The 20,093-nt window shown below is 40.4% G+C and overlaps 1 protein-coding gene across 1 annotated transcript; it reads left to right on the plus strand.

Annotated features, from left to right (window-relative positions):
- The first annotated feature begins 124 nt into the window (after positions 1 to 124).
- LOC146505269 (uncharacterized) lies at positions 125 to 18,837 on the plus strand. Its single transcript, XM_085182057.1, has 27 exons — positions 125 to 207; positions 661 to 772; positions 1,830 to 1,953; positions 4,394 to 4,787; positions 4,890 to 4,967; positions 5,062 to 5,157; positions 5,239 to 5,292; positions 8,531 to 8,584; positions 8,679 to 8,732; positions 8,805 to 8,858; positions 8,988 to 9,041; positions 9,125 to 9,178; positions 9,257 to 9,310; positions 9,713 to 9,766; positions 9,867 to 9,911; positions 9,989 to 10,042; positions 10,137 to 10,190; positions 10,281 to 10,334; positions 10,476 to 10,547; positions 10,633 to 10,668; positions 11,576 to 11,620; positions 11,718 to 11,750; positions 13,975 to 14,121; positions 14,577 to 14,753; positions 15,468 to 15,558; positions 16,699 to 16,776; positions 17,038 to 18,837. The coding sequence occupies exons 2-27, from the start codon at positions 694 to 696 to the stop codon at positions 17,238 to 17,240; spliced, it is 2,292 nt and encodes a 763-aa protein (XP_085038183.1). The 5' UTR covers positions 125 to 207; positions 661 to 693; the 3' UTR covers positions 17,241 to 18,837.
- Positions 18,838 to 20,093: the final 1,256 nt, after the last annotated feature.

Here is a 20,093-nt window from a genome sequence, read left to right on the forward strand (position 1 = left end):
GTGGTCTTAGGTCTGGCTGGCGTATGAGAAGAGAAGGATCCTCTGGGGACCAAAGGTGGAGTGGAGCTCAGGGGTTCTCAGGGATCCTTTGATTGAATGATCCTCCTGCTCAGCTAAAGTGATGGCACTTTAGAACGGTTTAAATCCACACACCAGAAACTGGGAAAGATCCATCAACGGGAACTCCCAGAAGTTTCAGAGGAATATGTAAGTAATTCTAATATTCCATACAGTTTTCTTAACTTTTACATTTAATACAACTTAAGGAGGTAGCAGGCAAGTTTTAAAAGCAATAAATGATATCAGGTTGTTGAGCTGAGGACAATTTAATTGGATCAGTTACACATGTTATCTAGTTTTGTAATCATAGCATAGGTAATAATCTAGGTGCTTAAACTGCAAATCATTTGCGTAGGCAAAGCTGTGACTACAGCTCATACTGAAGATAATCTTGCAATGAAACATAGTCAGAAAAATGCTTTCTTATTGGTATTATTATTACTCTTAGTTTCCTTCTATTCTTTCAATAACTTTAACCTTTGTGGATGGGTAGGGAGTACTTTTGGAAGACATCGGAGGGTTTAACCACAAAGCCTATATTAACATAGTGTGCGACTTGATCTCTTTGAATTATTGGTTTGTTTAATTGCTGTATTACAGGCACTTATAATCCCAGACATCAAAAAACTGAAAATGCCAGCTCAGAAAACTATGCTGGTGTTTGTGGCTCTCTTTTCTCTTTTGCGACTGGCCCAGTGTCAAAAGTTGCCAAGTAAGTTTACATTTTTTAAATGTGTAACCTCATATTACTGCCTATTTTCGAATGTATAAAAATAACAAGTTATTATGCATCATAACCAAATGTAGACAGGTGTTGGTTGATTGTGTGGGTGCAGCTCTTGTTATACATGATGCCATCTAATCTCAGATCAGCCCTTTGTGGTAAAAAAGTAAACGCCAGTTATAATCCTAAATATCATATTAAGAATTTGTTGTTTTTTCTTTTTATTTTTTTCTAAACGGTAGCCCACTACTGTACTCTGACCAGCAGATGTCACTGTTTGTCAGCCTAGTGCCTGGTCCAACAGCTGCTCCATGCCAACATGCACAGTAAAAGGTGTGCAGAGGTCAATCTAGGGTTAAGATTTGCACATTAAACTTTGAACTCCTGCAGCAGAGTTACGCTGTCACTAAAAAACAGTTATCGTTGTGTTTTTATTTCTTTTGATAGAAAACAGAGCAGCAAAAAAAAAAAAAAAAAAAAAAAAAAAAAAAAAAAAATAGATGAGAGAAATCAGGAACAAATGTTTTGAGGATTAGATTACTAGTTGGAGCCAAAGAGTGTGCAGCCTAAAACATTTTTTATTTTTTTTTTACATTTTCTTAGCTATGGTGTCCTGTTCAGTATCCACAGATTAAAGTCACAAACAAGCCAATTCACATAAAAATAACCCGGCAACAGTGTTTTCCAAAAATCTAAGGCTAATATTTCTTAGCAGGTGTATATTTAGGTCACAGTGTCTGTAATCATAAACATTCCCCAGCTTTAATCTGAACATTTACAGGAAATTCTGCAGCAATGCTGATCTCATTCAGAGTGCAGTACAAAGCATCCAGTGGTTAAATTCACCCATGAAGGAAAATAAACAGCCTTGTTGTGCTAATGTGTTTAATGGATTACCTCACTGATTAGATGGCATTAATAACAACACTGAGTAATCTAATAAAAGTCGGTGATATCAGCACTGACATAAGATTCAGAAATAGTCCAACACCTTTGATGCTCAACCAGTTATAAAGCAAACTAACCTGAGTGTTTGTGCTGCGAGGTTTTGACTTACTGGAGGAGTTTCATGTGCCTGACTCAAGAGGAGTGAGGAGGGTGGACGGGTCTCAACCTGAGGCAGTGGCCTACCGGATCAACCCCTCCATCCATCTACAGAAGTCCATGAGGTACAGATCTGCTAAACCTCACTAGAGCTTAGAAATAATTAAAAACTAACTTAACCTCTTAAGCCCCAAGCCTAACTGATCTCCTGCCTTTTGCCCCCGTATCAGGGGGCGTTGGGGCTTAAGAGGTTAAGAGCACTCAGAGAACTTCCCCCGAAGGTCTACACTAAAACGTTGATGTTTTATGTTGTTTTATTATAATATGAGGATGTCAGCCTCGTCTTATTGGCTGATGTCTGACCTTTGGCCTATGACCTTGAGGCATGCTGACTTTTAATTATCTTTATTCATATGACTGGAGCAGAATTGCCTGAAATCTTTGGCTTCTATAAGCTGTGACAACTTGAGAATATAAAGATATACAGTTGTGGTCAAAAGTGTACATACACTTGTAAAGAATATAATATAATGGCTCTACCGAGCGTCCCGTTATTTCTAAAACTCTGATTTTTCCCTGATAGAGTGATTGGAACAAATACTACTTTGTCACAAAAAACATTCATGAAGTTTGGTTCTGTAATGACTTTATTATGGGTCAACAGAAAAAAGTGATCACATCTGCTGGGTCAGAAATATACATACAGCAACATGAATTAGCAATTTTGGTGACTTAGAAAGTTGTCAGTGAACTGAGCTTCATAGCATGGCCTCTTAACTGCTTGTGAGTGATTATGAGTGACGACAGCTGGTGACTTCTCTCAGGCCAGTTAAATAGGGCTCATTGGATACAAACGCCCACAAACGCCACAATGGGAAAGTCAAAGGAGCTCAGCATGGATCTGAAAAAGCGAATTATTGACTTGAACAAGTCAGGAAAGTCACTTGGGGCCATTTCAAAGCAGCTGCATGTCCCAAGAGCAACAGTGCAAACAATTGTTTGTAAGTATAAAGTGCATGGCACTGTTTCGTCACTGCCAAGATCAGGAAGAAAACGCAAGCTATCACCTGCTGCTGAGAGAAAATTGGTCAGGAGGGTGAAGAGTCAACCAAGAATCACCAAAAAGCAGATCTGCCAAGAATTTGAAGCTGCTGGAACACAGGTGTCATTGTCCACAGTCAAACGTGTTTTGCATCTCCATGGACTGAGAGGCTGCCGTGCAAGAAGGAAGCCCCTGCTCCAAAAGCGGCACCTTAAGGCTCGACTGAAGTTTGCTGCTGATCACATGGACAAAGATAAGACCTTCTGGAGGAAAGTTCTGTGGTCAGACGAAACAAAAATCGAGCTTTTTGGCCACAATGCCCAGCAATATGTTTGGAGGAGAAAAGGTGAGGCCTTTGACCCCAAGAACACCATGCCTACAATCAAGCATGGTGGTGGGAGTATTATGCTGTGGGGCTGTTTTGCTGCCAATGGAACTGGTGCTTTACAGAGAGTAAATGGGATAATGAAGAAGGAGGATTACCTTCACATTCTTCAACATAACCTAAAATCATCAGCACACAGGTTGGGTCTTGGGCGCAGTTGGGTGTTCCAACAGGACAATGACCCCAAACACACATCAAAAGTGGTAAAGAAATGGCTAAATCAGGCTAGAATAAAGGTTTTAGAATGGCCTTCCCAAAGTCCTGACTTAAACCCCATTGAAAACATGTGGACAATGCTGAAGAAACAAGTCCATGTCAGAAAGCCATCAAATTTAACTGAACTGCACCAATTCTGTCAAGAGGAGTGGTCAAAGATCCAACCAGAAGCTTGCCAGAAGCTTGTGGATGGCTACCAAAAGCGCCTAATTGCAGTGGAAATGGCTAAGGGACATGTAACCAAATATTAGCACTGCTGTATGTATATTTCTGACCCAGCAGATGTGATCACTTTTTTCTGTTGACCCATAATAAAGTCATTAAAGAACCAAACTTCATGAATGTTTTTTGTGACAAAGTAGTATTTGTTCCAATCACTCTATCAGGGAAAAATCAGAGTTTTAGAAATAACGGGACGCTCGGTAGAGCCATTATATTATATTCTTTACAAGTGTATGTACACTTTTGACCACAACTGTAGTTATCCGTGTGCGATTTTGCCAAACCATAAAGGGTCATTGTGTCATTGTCATTGACTTGTCACAGTAGGAAAATCACAGGTGCTAATGATGACTTCGTTTTGCTCAGAGAGGGAGGCCGTGCCTTTGTGCAAGTTCACCGTTTAAAACATCTGTTTTAAAAGCTTAGCAACATTGATTGACACTTTATTATGTAGAAAATGCATTTTAACATTTTTTTCCTTTTTAGTTTTGTGCAGACTACAGCTGTAGATTAGCTACCAAGTTAACTTTGGCACTAGTGATATATAAAACTCCACCACCACCATAGTTCAAGTGTCTCAGTTTTTACTTCTTCATATAAAATAAAACTATTAAATTCCCAGAATTTTTTTGCTGATTTTTGAAATAAAGTACCCTCTGTTTAGTCACCCAGCCCTCTAAACCTGATTCTTGTGCCACAGCGACGTGTACCCAGATGGACTTCCCTCCGACTACTCGGTCATTGCAACATTTAGGGCGACCAAAGACACTGCCAAGGAGTCCTGGAACCTGTGGCAAATCAGTGACCCTGAGGGACAAGAGCAGGTTGGCCTTCGGTTCCAGGGTGATACACGTTCCTTAGACTTCTTCTTCACAAGCCCCCATGGGAGCCAAATGCTGAGGACCTTCCATGGTGTGGAGAAGGTGTTTGATGGAGAGTGGCACAAGGTAGGACTGAGTGTGAAGGGCAGCGAGGTGAAACTGCTGATAGACTGTGAAGAGATCAGAGTGGAGTCCATTGATGAGCCAAGGCCAATCATCCACCAAGGATATACCTCCATTGTAAAGCGTGCTGCAGGAGATCGCTCTGTATCTGTATGTTGACACTTTGCATTTTCAATTATCTTAACTAGTCTTTGTTTTGATTTTTTTTTTATATAGCTTTATTTTCTCATATTATCTTCCGTTTCTTTCAAGGTGGATTTACAGCAGATGGAAGTGTCATGTGACCCAGAAAAGGCCTATTCAGAAGGTTGCTGTGAGCTCTCGAGCGTGGTGAGTCATCCATCTAACATCACTGCATCTCTGTTTTTAGTGATAGGTGTGGAGTATGTGTGGAGTCACATGGTTACCTATATGTCCATTGCAGTGTGGAGGATATGCAGTGATCGGCCTCACAGGGGGAAGACCCTCTTGCAAATGTATGCATGGGCAGCCTGGCATCCAGGGCGCTCCAGGACCAAAGGTGAATGTCATTCTGCATGCAGCTGGCTCAAATTGACAGACAAGTTGAATCTGTCATGCCATATTTTTTATTCTTCTGCAGGGTCATAGAGGCCTTCCGGGAGAGGATGGAGACCCAGGGAGACCAGGGAACTGGGTAAAAAATATACAATATCCCATGCAAGCGTCAAACCTCACTGGATGAATGCATACTGCAGTATATACATCATGTATACTCAGCATGAGCAGAATCTTCTTCCTCTTGCCGCTCAATAAAGAGTTAAGCTGGCTTGTGGGTGAGGGAGACTGTAAAACTTTCATTCGTGAGACAGCAGCAGAGCTGTGGAAAATGGCAACAGAGGCACAACTGAGAGACGACAGGATGGAAACAGATCTGGAAGCAGAAGCGCTTAGCGATAGTAAACACGGGGGCTCCATTCACGGTCCGAAAACTCATGTTGAAGAATCCTAGATAAACATGAACCAACATGGATGCGACAATAAGCTGTTGTTGTAGCGCTGAAATATGCATTTGCATCTTAAAATTTAGGCGCTGTTGTTTTAGAATACAGGATTAAACTCAAACTGGCAAACGATCACAGGATTTGTAATGGTTTTGCTTTCCCATTTGGAAGAAACTGCTCCAAACGTAATGAATCCCACACACAGGAAAACAAGGCAGTTGAGCAATAACCATGCCCTCCAAGTGCTTGGTAATGAGTGGCATTAGACTGCTTAACTCTTGTGTAAAATTTGTCAAATGTATTGTTTCTCTAAAAGGCAAATTCTTTTACAAGAGGAGGACTGATTTGGGAAAAAGAGAAAAGGTGTCAGAAAATACGAAAGATTAAAGCATTAGGCTAACGGAGCCAGTTATACATGCATCAGTGAATGAATAAATACTCTCATTTTTCTATCCTTCAGAGAGCTGCAGATGTGATTATTTCCACTTTAAATTTATGACTTGTTAATCTCTTTGATGCTTAGCAGTCACTGTTATTGGCACGGATCAGAAGGTCTCTGAACATGTGTTTAAAGAAGGAGCATTTTTTTATACTTATGCGTCAGTTTGGCTTTTTAACATGCCCTTTGCTCTCAAAGAAATCTCCCATGCTGCCTGAGTAAGCACATGTAGGCCTGTCGACTCACATACACTTAGAGCACATTTCCAGAAGTGTACATGCTACATTATTCATGTCCCAAATTGCGGCTGTAGCGCCTCTGGGAATAAACATCTGTCTTGTGTAAGTAGTTAGAGTTTTGATCTCCTGCTGGCTTGTGAAGTACACAACCCCAGCTTGATTATCTCCTTCCCTGCTGGCATCTGACGAGGGCATTTCCTGGCACAGAGGATATGAACTGCCCATCTCAGGTGGTGGGTGGTCCTTCGCTCCTCTCAGCCTCACTGCCTCTGATATGTCATAAAGTTCAAGGTCATGCCTCTCGGCTCACTGTTTAGAGGTTCAACTCCATCCAGCTGAGTCTGCGTAAAGACAGCTTTAAGTGAGATAGACAAATAAACTGTCACAACAAAGGCATCCTGGCCTTGCTTAAAGTGTTTGCTGACTTAGTGAAATGCAGCCAATTGGGAAACACTTTTCCTTCTACTACTAAGGAACTCAGCATCTGTGCAAACAACAGTGATCCATGTTATACCAAGCTTTCCTAAATAGTGCTTGTGTATATTTTTCATTGAAGTGACTAATATGAGAGCGCTGACATTTACAGTATTTAAACTTATTTGTATTCTCAGACTAGTTTGACAGCAAGAAAAATAAATAAACTTGTTCCAAATGGTAAGCTTAATACTTGGAAGTTCTAGCCTTGAAAATGTTAGCTTAGCATTAGATGGTCTAGTCTAAGATCAAAAGATTAAAAAAAATAAATAAATCAATGATAAAATAGATACAACACCTATCTATTACACATGAGCACCAAATGACTGATCTTAAAAGAGACTAACCAAGTTTTCCCACCTCTCCCACCAGGTCAAAGTGGGCTAAACTAAACTCACTGTATCCTGGCTGGGGACTAATTTTTAGAGCACTAATGTGACATTTTAGGAAATATACTGTCTCATTTTTTCTTTCTGCTTGGAATTAAATCAAAAGATCAATACCAGATGAATAGAGACACGGTTAACAACTAGATAGCCAGCTTTTTATCTAAAACACAAACAAAAAAGCAAAACAAATCTTCCTTTATTTGCCAAGAACATTATTTACTGTGTACTGCTTTTATGTTCGTCTAAACAATTTGCTGTGACACTGTACAAAGCATTTGTCCCATTCTCTACTGAAAGCTATTTTCACGATTTATGGTTTTGACTCTTGGTGGGAAAGGGAAGAAAAGAAATGTATTTTTATTTAAAATGTTTTCTGCTGCCCAGTGGCATGGTGGTTAGCACTGTTGCCACACAGCAAGAGGGTCCTGAGTTCTCTTCCTTTTCTTTCTGTGTGGAGTTTGCATGTTCTCCCCGTATATGCATGGGTTCTCTCCCGGCACTCCTGCTTCCTCCCACAGTCCAAAGACATGCAGTTAGTGGGGATAGATTAACTGGAAACTCTAAATTGCCCATAGGTGTGAATGCGAGTATGAATAGTTGTCTCCATCTGTGTGTTAGCCCTGTGACAGACAGGTGACCTGTCCAGGAGGTACCCTGCCTCTCACCCTAAGACATCGTGGATAGGCTCTAGCGCCCCCCCCCCCCCCCCCCCCCAACCCTGAAAAGGATAAGCGGACGTGAATGGATGGATGTTTCTTTCTCTATTCTAGCTCTGTCTTACAGTGGCCAAATGATCATTTTGGCTACTCCATTTAGGGGTTGCCACAGTGGATCATCTGCCTCAATCTCACCCTTTCCCTGGCTCATCTGTCACACCAGCACTCTGCATGGTCCCCTTCACTACATTCATGATTCTTCTCTGTGGTCGTCTTTTTCTCCTCCTGCCTGGCAGCTCCATCTTCAACATCCTTTGTATAGTATATCCACTCTCCCTCCTCTGCACATGTCAAAACCATCTCCGCCTCGGCTCTCTAACGTTGTCTCCAAACTGCTCAATCTGAACTCTCACTCCAAACCATACATGATACCAGCTTGAAGATCTTCCTTTTCTCTCTTGCTGCTGTCCTTCTGCCCCAAATCACCCTGTCACTCATCTCTCCAGCACTCCACCCTTCCTCCTTGTGTTTATTAGGCATGAAAGTTACCATGTCTGAAGTGTAAGAGACTGGTCTGATGTATCCAAAGTTTAACGACTAAAATCTTATTAACTTGTAATCAGTGAGAACAGTCACCATTAATTACATTTTACGCTACTCCCCGGGCTTTTCACCAACAAATAGCTGTTGTGCAAGAAGTCTTGCTTTTGATTAAGTCAAACTTTATTTTGCAGGGCATAAGGGGGAACACAGGAGATTATGGCAACATTGGCGAACCAGGCCCAAAGGTGAGATTTGTCTTTAAACGATCCCATCAGGGCTGCACTTCACTTTGGCTCGTTCTCAAGATTCATTAATGAAACCTCATGTATGCATCCTCAGGGCGAAGAAGGAATCAAAGGCGAGAAAGGAATGAGAGGACCCTGGGGCCAAGTGGTAATTTATCATTTTCTTTACCTCAGAATTTTACAAATGATGATGAATATTAATGGGATGCTGTGTTAACAGGGAGACAGAGGTCCCAAAGGGCTGAAAGGATTAAAAGGGGCAACAGGCTTTACGGTAATAACTCTTTTGAGTTCTTGCTTTAATTGGCAAGCCACTTAATGAAGTTATAAGTTTGTTGTTGTAGCTATATAACTTTATAGATGACTCAAAGAAATTAATGTTGACATTTAACTGTAATTACAGGGAATTCAAGGACCACCTGGAGACATTGGAGAGACTGGAAAATTGGGAGAAGCTGTAAGTTAACCTTTCAGGCCCAGTGGTAAGTCCTTAAGCAAATCATTATATAATTACTAGCTAACATTTTGACCTCCTTGAAGGGTGTTAAAGGCATCAGAGGATATGAAGGGATTCCTGGGTTTCAAGGAGTTAAGGTATTCAAGTTTCCTGCCAGTTTACTTAATTTTTCCCTCATATTATATAATCTGAAACTGTTATGTTTTTATTTTTAGGGTGAAAAAGGGGCTTCTGGTGCAACAGGGCGAGCTGGGCTTAGAGGAAAGCAGGTGGGTGGTTGTGGGATTCCCTTTTCCATGATCCATAAAAAAAACACTCTACAGTCTTTGTGCGCTTCCTTCAAAATCCCCTTATGTGAGCATGCAGGGCACGTAAATCATTTTTAATGTTGTAAAACACTGGAATAGAGCTATGTTTTTGGCTTATGTGCCGTCTCCATAAACAACATTAGTTCATGTGGCTGGATTTTGGCTGAGATCTGAGGGCCTGAACTATATTAACGTAAGCTGGTGAGTCACTGGAAGAAGGGCTTGAACTGCAGCGATAACGTACATGATACCTACACTACATGAACTATATGAGGGCACGTCCTATTAATTTACTACTGAAACAAATGTATTGCAGATAAAGCAACATTTTAACTTATGTCACTTTGTATGATGAATTTACAGGGCATTGTGGGAGATCCTGGAGAAAGGGGAAATTCTGGACTGAAGGGGGGACCTGTAAGTCACAGATCAACCGTGGGGATATATTATTTTGCTTGATTACATTTATAACAGCATAATTTTGAATTCTTATGAGTGTTTTTGTCTTGAAATCTAGGGAATTCAAGGATCTGTGGGCAGAGCTGGCACCGTAGGACCAAAGGTAATTCACTGCCAACACACTCAGCGCATCACACCCGAGGGCTTACTTGCACTTGCAAAAATAATATGTCTCCCTAGGGCATTATTGGAGATCCGGGCTTACCTGGCAGAGATGGTGATCCAGGAATAGAGGTATTATATTCTTCTTATAATGACATGTTTATGTAGAATTTTGGAAGCAGTGCCCATTTATGATTATACTGTAAATGTCATCTGTTCTCTACAGGCTTATCAAGGACCACAGGGCCTCAGCGGAAAACTTGGACAAAGTGGAGCAAAGGTAACTCACTGATGTTGTCAGGTTTTGTAAATTAGTGTAAAATGTAGTTTTTTTGGCAGATTAATATCTGGCCATTTGTTCCTTTTACAGGGGGAGAAAGGCACCCTGGGGCCACCAGGAGAAATGGGTCCCAGAGGGCAAACTGTAAGTCACATTTTCAGGCATTTCATTCACCGAAGACAGCACATAATCCATTTTGTTTGTAAAGTAGTTTGCCATCCTAAAGGGAAATGACAAAGAATAAAGCTGTAGCTTAGGTTGGTTAATAAATGTTATATCCTCTAGGGCCCCAGAGGTTACAAGGGTTCTGCAGGAAAGCCAGGAAGACCTGGATTTATTGGCCCACCTGGACCCACTGTAAGTGCTCCAGATGACTTTTCTTAACTCTTCCAAACACTAGTTCATTTTCTTCAAGCTATTAAACCATGTCATCTTTTTACAGGGACATGTGGGCATGCCTGGAAAACAAGGGCCCAAGGTAATGCATCCCTATCCATTACCCATTTGAGAAATAAAATGGGGGCAAAATTACTGTTAATGGTTCAATTATAGCTGCTATTTGGGAATCATTTGCTGGGTCAATGAGCCACATAGAATTTAAGATTTACAGACGGATTCTCTGTCCAAACCAAGACATTTTCCTGGTTTGGAAAGCAACCTTGTATTTAGGTAACAATGGTAGGTCCAATTAGATACTAGACAGCACTTTTTTATAATGTTATATAAACCATCCCTAATTTTGCTGCCCACTAATGTAACATAAGTTGGTAGAGTTCGAGGAAACAGTTTAATATGTCAAATCTGAGGCTGCTGCTCAGGGCATGTTGGCTCAGTGTATTTTTGTCTCTCCATATGGACAGGAGGTCACTAAAAGTGCTAAACTCCCCCACAGGACCTGCTCTCAATGTTTACAGTACATCCCACACCAATGAAAAGGGCAGATATTCATGCAGAAACCACTGTTTTACTTCACATGAAGTAGAAAAACAAATAATTTATGTAACAAATACATAAATAAATGAAAAGTAATTTAAAATAAAGCATGTTCAGAAGTGTTTTCAATTCGCAAACGTGACTTTAGCATATGGGTTGGTAAAGGTCAGCATGGATGGACACATGGTATTAGAATGCATGCAGGAGATATGCTTACTGAAATATTTCATAGCTCTATAACTGGATCATCTCAGCTGTCAGCCCACAGTGGATGTGGGATGAACACTGGCAGAAAATGATAGAGTAGAGTAGATAACAGTGTTGGACTTTAGTGTATGGGACTAACCTGCTAAAGTATGTGTGGGACTGCTCAGTGTGAATGTAATGAATATAATGAACCAAAATAATTGCAAAAAATCATGAAAATATTATTTTTCTTTTGCCTTGTACAGGGTAACACAGGAATCCAGGGTATTAAAGGAGTTAAAGGTGTACAGGTACTGCCTTACTTATCTTTTCCCTGTTGCTCGTTCTTTACCTGTTGCTCAACATATGCATTTTTTCTATCTTAACATCAAATTAATTTTTTTAAAGGGAGAACAAGGAGTTAAGGGCCCAGCAGGACAGGTGAGATTTCATACATGTGTGTTTTTTTCTTAACAATAAATTGAAGCATAATAATTATAACACCGACTAATGATTAAAAGTCTTGGTGTACAACAGTCATTTCAAGAACAAACTAATTTAAAGAGTTCAATTGCAGTTACAGGAAAAAAGTTTTGCACTCTGTGTAATTACTTGAAGTTCCAGACTCAGTGTCATCTAAGTCAGAGAGAATTACAACATAAGTTTTGCACTTCTTACGAGTTTATGCATCCATATTACCCCTTAGTGTGCTCACTGTGCTGCGGCTTGTTTCTATGAATTCTGAAATTTTAACGTGCATTGTCTACAATTGAAAATTAAAGGTTTCTCAGTTTGTTGAGTTCCCATAGTGTAATAAAGGAGGTATGGAAATAGCTTTAGTTTGTCACAAAATTGAAGTGAAATTAATTGTATTCATTGAACACATATCTTAATGATAATGGATAGTTATGGCACCAGATAATACATTTATATATTTACTGCATCACCATCTGAATACAAGCACATTCCAAAGACAACAACACAAAGTTTGCAGTGCTGAAACTCTGAACATGATCTACTAAAGACCAAGTTATGTGTTCAACATAAGTTGCCATAATGATCTAGCCAGGTAAAAAGGGAGCCACCTCTGTGACACTGAAAACTCCCAACTCTAGGCTCGACCTACTTTGGTAAGTCATTAATCTTGCTTTCTAGTACACTTTTCAAGGTGTTCAAGCCAAAGTAAGAAAAAAAAAAGGATAAAACTGAACACTGTTGCTACTTTTCCTAAGCAAAAGTCTTCTCCAATGATCGCATCAAGAGCACAACCTGCAAAGAGCTCGGTGGTAACAAAAAAACACTTTAATAAAACTTGCTACAGTGTTTAAATGCCACTTGAGAAGACTTAAAAATAAGAGTGATGTTACTGGAATTGCACTTTGCAACACGTCCTCAGTTTACAAATGTCCACGGAGATGTTCCACAACACATCTGAGACTCTGTTCTGTCACAGATGAGACTTAAGTGGAAATAATGGAACGGCTCAGCAACACCCAAACTTCATCCCAACCACAGATGGTGCAGGGAGTATCATGATTTGGAATTGTTTTGCTGCCTTACCTCTGAAAGACGTGCAGCCATTGAGATCAATTTTACAGGTGAATGTGAGGGCAGCATCACATAAGCTTAGGACAATACCCCAAAGCACCCCAAAGAATAAGACAGCACAAGAATTATGGAAAAGGGGGAGGGGAAACAAAAAAATCCCTTTTCTGATTTCGAGTGCTGATCTTGACTCAGTTGAGCTTTGGCTTGACTTGATGAGGTCCGTTCCATCAAGAACAATCCAAGAAATGTTTTGAAAGACTTATTGTAGGAGCAATGGTCCAAATTTCCTCTTTATTGTTGTTCAAGACTCATAAGCAGCTGCAGGAAGTGTCTGCTGAAAGGAGACACTACCTGGCCAGTAAAGGAGAATGTGCTGAGTGATTACTCAATGCGTTGAATAAAGGCATGAAAAGTACAAATGTTCCTGTGTTATTAGTTTAGATTGCAGCTATAACTGTGATTAGAGCACATTTTAGGAATAATCAATTCAGAATTCCTGGGAATTCCAGAGGGATCACGAACCTTTTTTCTGTCACTATAAGCTGTCATTTGCAGTCAACCCAGTTCTCCGATTTAATATAACAGGCTAGTTGTGATTAGTTGAGTCACTGAAGAGAGGAGTTGTGCAGGTGTGGAGTTTCCTAACACTATAATATTTCTGCAGCTACAGCGATTAGAAAATCCGATCGTCACATGATACGAATCCATTAAATAACATTCCAAACATATTTAGAACATCTGTCAATGTGATAAGAACAGAAGCACAAATGCACTAAAATTTCTCAAAGCTCTCTGCCAGATTTAATTTCTATTTTCAAACGTCCATAAAAATATCATGTTTTTTTAAAAATATATTTATACATTATACTTCCAGGGCAGGTTTTGGGAGGTTGAAAGATTTTACTCTTTAAATGTCTGTTTACACTTTCTTTATTTCCTGTATTCAGTATAACATTTGTCCCTAAACCTATAATGATTCATATCATTCAGATTTTAAGCAGTTAATGCTTTCCATAAAGCTTGCATCCATGCAGAAGTGATTACATGTTGTATCCTGACGTATACGCTTGCTCCATCCTGAATTGTGTCCTGCTGATGTTGTTAACATCCTGTGTAGGTTGGAGACAGGGGTAAGCAGGGTCCTCGGGGAGGACGAGGGAAGCGCGGGCCTGCAGGCCCACCTGGACGTTCAGGTCCTGTCGGAGTCAAGGGTGTTCGAGGTGAACTTGGACCAGATGGTTTTCAGGGGCCGCCAGGTCCCCCAGTAAGTAAAATACAAGCCTCTGGCTTTTTTTTTTTTTTTACAGTATAGAGTAGTACTGTTTGTATTTAGCTCTGTAACTGACATGAAAAGCAGTCTCTACTATAATTGGCATGTCATCGTTCTGTGAAAAATGGCACAGAAAGAGCAGAGTAATCATTTGCTCTAGTAGTTACACTGACTGGCACACACAGTGTTTGGTAACAGCTTTGGTGTCAAGAACACATTTAAACAGTGTCTCATTAGCCTGCAGTTAGTAGTGAGTCACAGCAAGAGTTTCATTTAGTGTGGCTATAAATCCATAATGAGCCTCGGGAAATATTGTTGGCTTTGTTCGCTGCATTTCCCTCAGAGAGGCAGCCGTTGCTTCAGCGTGCCCTGTCCTGTAATAATCCATTTTACATGTCCCGTGGTTGGAATCCTTCCAGTGATGGATGTGGTAATGATTTCTTACACAGGGTCCGACCCTCCCTGCTCAACACGTGATTGAGGTTTGTAAGAAAGTGGTCCTGGAGCAGATGTCCATGTTTGCCAACTCAGTGAAGAGGACATGTGCTGCTGTCTGTCCTCTGTATGGGGATGTTCCCATGGGTGCCCCTGGTCCCCCTGGACAGAAAGGACCCCCCGGACCACCTGTGAGTTTTACATCTTGGGTGTTCACTGTTCAAGATTTATCAGTCTACACTCTAGGAACATTTACTATAAAAAAAAAAAATTGCACATGTCCTGTGCAGACCTTTAGCTTAAACACACTGTCAGAGTCCAAGTACATTCTCCATACATTGTTCATTATTGTCTGCCTGGCTGAGTAAAATGCAAACACATTGCGAAGGTCTGGACTGGACTAAGAGAGCTGAAGTATTTGGCAGAAAAGCTTGGAATGAAAACATTACAATTTTCCACGTCTCCATGAGGACAAATAAGGAGTCACAGACTAGACACTTGGTCTGTTTTGCATGGTTTTTGGAAAGTATCAAGGCTGTCCTTGGATTACAAAGGCTTTTCCACATTATTTTACAGTGTAGAATCAATTCATGTCCCACAACTCCTAATCACAATAACTCTCTGGCTGATAAATGTTCTTGAAACCATGACTATATAAAAATATTCCTCTATGTTAGATTTCGGATGGTAAGCCCGATGTTGTGGCGTTTGGTGCCAAAACAAGTGATGCACCAGTAAAATGCAGTGTTTTCCCATCAGAGTATTGAGTTATCAGCCAAATAAATCTTTTCGTGCTTTTTGTTCAGAGCTGGTTAGAGGTGAAACAGGACTTAAGTAGTGGCCAGGGTCAAGCTGAAAACACTCAAAAGATTAACAATGTGTTTTCCTGTTGATGACGTTGTCAGGGGGATCCTGGTAATCATGGCACGGAAGGAGAAGTGGGCCCACCGGGATTCTACGGAGAAGCTGGAGAAGCAGGCCGAAAAGGAGAAGCAGGTATGGATAACAAACAAGGGAGACTGTATTTATGAATACAGTCTAATAACTAATCAAGGTTTATTTTAGGAAGAATACGTGCTGGAAAGAAAGCTATGATATCCTATACTTAAACAGACATCATTTTATTTTTTGGCCTCTTAACATCAGGACAAAACCCCCCAGAAATACATCAGTACATTATGAATGGAACGCTTACCTTTGTAATCAGTACAACTCAAAATACATGGTTTCTGGCTCTTTTCTGGCTCTTCAGGGCAGCAAATTGAGCTGCGCTGCATCACAGATTTTGCACTGTCGTAGAATCATGTCCCAAATGGACACTACTGAAAAAAAAATCTCTTGAGTCTTTTAAGCCTTCCACCAGCCCAGCATGTACCTGCACCCTTCAAGGGTTCAGGGTCCAGGTGTGCTCTGTGTGATCATATTTTTGAGCAATGACATGGTTATCAAGCAACATGATGATGTCATAATATCTGATATAGATAATCAACATCAAGTTTTACCCGTGTGCACAGTTTGGTTGCTCAGCTCCTGGTCATGAACGTGTACATTTTCTTATTTATGGTTTGAGGCCTGAGTATGATGTCACGGTCATACCCCTGCCAGGCCAATGAAACTGAAGAATATTTATAAGGTGTTTTAAACATTAATTTACCAGTGATCTCAGTAACACGTATGGTGTTTAATAAACATCAACAGCTCGGTCATTAGTAGAGTTCAGAAAGGAACTGAACATGATTTCCTGAAATATAGAATTTGAGTAGTAAAGTCAGAACTCTGGCAATTACACTCCAGTTAAGCTACATAGCGGCGTCTAGATGCTGATGGTGGCAAAGATGAAGCATGTGGAGACTTGGATGAGGATCTCTGTCTGGCCAAGATGAGGTGGAGATGGGAAGAAGCTGGGTCACACACAGAAGTGAGGCTAAAAGACAGAGTGACAGAAGAGTACTGAGAATTAAAGGGAAAGAGGCTGATTGGTTCATATGAGGCAGCCAAGAAAATGAGTGGACCAGAGTGATGACTACTTAAGTTTGAGAGCATGGCGAAGCGGAAATGATGTAAAGAGTAGTCAAGCAGCCCAAACATATAGATCTTTCTTGAACTCATGCATCTGCGTGTGTGTTTTGATTGCAGGTGACAGAGGAGAGCAAGGTGATAAAGGAGCCAAGGGTTACGGCCTACCTGGTAACACTGGAGACCCCGGACCAAAGGGTACTTTTTACTTTTCTTTTTAACTGAAATTAAGGCATCAACTGATGTCGACATCTTTGCTAAGCATGTTCAGCTTATTCTTAGTTTTAAATTCCAGGGAAAAGGGGCTGGTGTACAGTAACATGAGTACTTCTTGGACATAATGAAATAATTTTTCTCTGGAAGTACGCTGGTCTTGGAATCTGCACAAGAAGCATTACTCAGCTCACTGAGCAGACTGCACAAACTGAAGACTAAACAATATTTTTGACTCCGTCGCAGGTCAGCGTGGACGTCCTGGCAGAGCCTTCAATGGCCAGCCTGGAAGGCAGGGTCAGAGGGGGCATACGGGCCAGCCTGGGCTCAGGGGCCATCCGGGTCTTAGAGGACCTCCAGGTGTGTGCGTCACCTCTGGGTGTGCTCAGCTGAACTCCACTGGTGGGACACCGCAGCCAGCAGAGCGAAGGTTGAGGAATCAGCCATAGATGAAGAAATATAGATGTTCAATACTGACCTTGAAGGAATAAAACATGCATGATGGGTTTTTTGTTAGAATCTGATACGATACATTTAAATTTAATGTAAATATGCAAATCAAATGTCAACTGATCATGTGAGAACAAAAGTCGTGCAAAAAATATATTTGTAAAAAACAAAATTACACATCTTTATAATAAAAATCCATTTTTGGTAAGAGAGCGTGTTATTGTGTGTGCAACAACCATGTAATGTTTGATGATTGCTAATAATTGCTAATTAATTCTTAATCAATTGTTACACTGTGCATGTATTTTTGTAAACTGGCACTGGATGCTAGTGTGATGTTAGTGTGCTGCACAAATTCCACAACACTACATTCCCCTTCAGTAATATCGGAATTGAATCTTTCCAAAAGTCTGGAAGAAATTTATCTGTATTTTATTATTATTATTATTATCATTGCTTTAATTGCCTGGGTCAGACGATGTTACTAAATGCTTAAAGTGTTCCAAAAGCAAAGAGACATTCTTGGTGTTTGGACTCGGTGTGCAACATGCAGTGTTTGAACAGGGTGCCAACTTGGAACGTAATATCAAGTTTGGGTTTTTGATTTCTTGTGAATAATGATCTCCTTTGTTGAGGGGTATTGCACTGCATTCAGAGATTTTCCTATCTCCAAACCCTGTAAACTGATTTGCAGCAACCATCACTACAGCAAGTAAGTACGAAGACTCTGTAGTCTTATTTGAAATAAGAAATCTGTGATTGTTCATTTTGTATTAGACATGGAAAAATGAAACCCCAATTAAAAATGTATTTTTAACTCTGGATGGGTGTTTCCAGAAACTCCTCGAAGCAGAAAAATCCCTCACAAAGATGCACTTACTGAATTTTCTTATAACATTTGCCAACAGCCATCACAGTCGCCATGATGCATTTTAATAAAATCTGGTGTTGGTGTAGTTTTCAGCCTTTTGAATTTTACACATATGTCAGTCCTTGCATTCTACGAGCAAAACGTTTCAAAATCCTACAACAATGACACAAACTGCAGTGTTTCCTACAGAGCAGCTCTTTAACTACTGTTACAAAGCTTTTGCTTCACAGCAGTGCAGCAGAGTTGGCTCAGTCTCAGCCTTTTGTGGACTTTCCAGCTGAAAAAGGTGCTGCTTAAGTGGAAAGGCTCTAAATTGCTCGCGGGTAAGAGGTGCTAAGTCTATCTATCTGTATTCTATCTGTAGTTGGCCAACGCCCTACGTGGGGCATTTCCCTGCTTTGTGATCCATTCATGCTGGAAAGGTCCCATTAATCCTGCAGCCCACAAAGGAGTCAATGAGTTGAGAAAAAAGATTTCTTTCCACTGTCCAAATCTGATGAAGAAAAAAGAAACACACGTGGAACGCTGTGTGTGGCTCCTCTCAGTGTCTTATGTTTGTCTCCTCTGCAAAGCCCATCAAAAGTAGATGATCATCCTCCAGACTCTCCACGACTGCAGCATCATGTGTGCCATGCTGCTTTGTTTTGCATCATCAAAGAATGCTATAGCAATCTCTGTCATGGAAACTATTACTAATCCATGATTATCCTCCGAGTTTTCGCTCTGTGCTCAACCACTTGCTTCAGGACATGCTTGCTGTTTATGTCTGTGGCGAACCAGACAAGTGATCATGATAAATATGGCTTAATGCGTATGAGTTGACTAAAAACGACTCAGTATAGTTGAGCTTCAAAGTGATGGCACCAAATGAGAGATTCTCATAGAGCTGTTTTATGTTGTCCTCACACAGTAACTTAAAATTTAGCAACAACTGCCAGACGCTGTAAATGTTGGTTGATACGAGTAAGAAGCCAAATTTATAGTCATGTTTTTTGTAGAGGTGAGAATCAGCAAAGTGATAATAAAGACAAGTAAACCTTTCATTAATGTTACTTTTTAGCCCATTCACAAGTTTTAATATACTGGCAAATGCGATGGCACTGTATGGGCAGATGACATAATGATGGTTTCATGCAGATATATGATTTTCCAATTTGGGCAAACCAGATTCATTTAGTTTATTAACAGACTTCAAACTGATTTATCCCTTTTCTTTTTTTAAAGGACAGGACATTGGAGTTCATCCCAGATATAAATGTTAAATATTATGGGGTTGAGTTTTGTGCAAAAATGTCTTCTGATCATGAAGGAAAAAGAGGGCAATGCAAGAATCTGTTAAAAGGCCTTTATTCCCTTTGCCTGCGTCTGTGGGGCCATATCATGGGAATCACTTACAGTGATGAACAGCCAAATACAAAGGAGGCTTTTAACTGATTTCAGCTGTCTTTGATCTGCCTTTTTCCCACATTATTGCCTAAAGGCGAACTTGTTAATAAAAAGAAGTTACAGAATTTGTTGTCATACTGAAGCATTTACATTTTCCATACAGAGAGAGATCAAATTAAAGGGGACAAGTCTCTGGAACAACACCAAGAGGTGGAGCGCCGTTCTTCTAAAACAAATTCCCTCATTTAGTGTTTTGATAATGGTGGGAGATAAGGATTGAATATGTCACCAATTTTCTACGTAAATATATTTCTAAAGGCGCTATTGACATGAAATTCTCAGCAGATGCCTGTAAGAACCCATCCAATTCACACATGCAGAAAAATTATCAAACTATAGATCTCCATAAGTTATGTGTAATAATGAGAAATCAAACAAGGAACAAGTATTAAACACATGAAGAAAGGGAGGTGCAAAAAAGCATTAATGGTCACGAGCTGAAATCTATCAGCAGATATAAAGTATTCCTGCCACTTACTGCAAATTAATATCAGCTGCTTGGCCTATAAAAAGGTGTATCATTACCAAGGTGGTA

Source organism: Neolamprologus multifasciatus, chromosome 13 (assembly GCF_963576455.1).
Source record: "Neolamprologus multifasciatus chromosome 13, fNeoMul1.2, whole genome shotgun sequence".
Taxonomy (NCBI): domain Eukaryota; kingdom Metazoa; phylum Chordata; class Actinopteri; order Cichliformes; family Cichlidae; genus Neolamprologus; species Neolamprologus multifasciatus.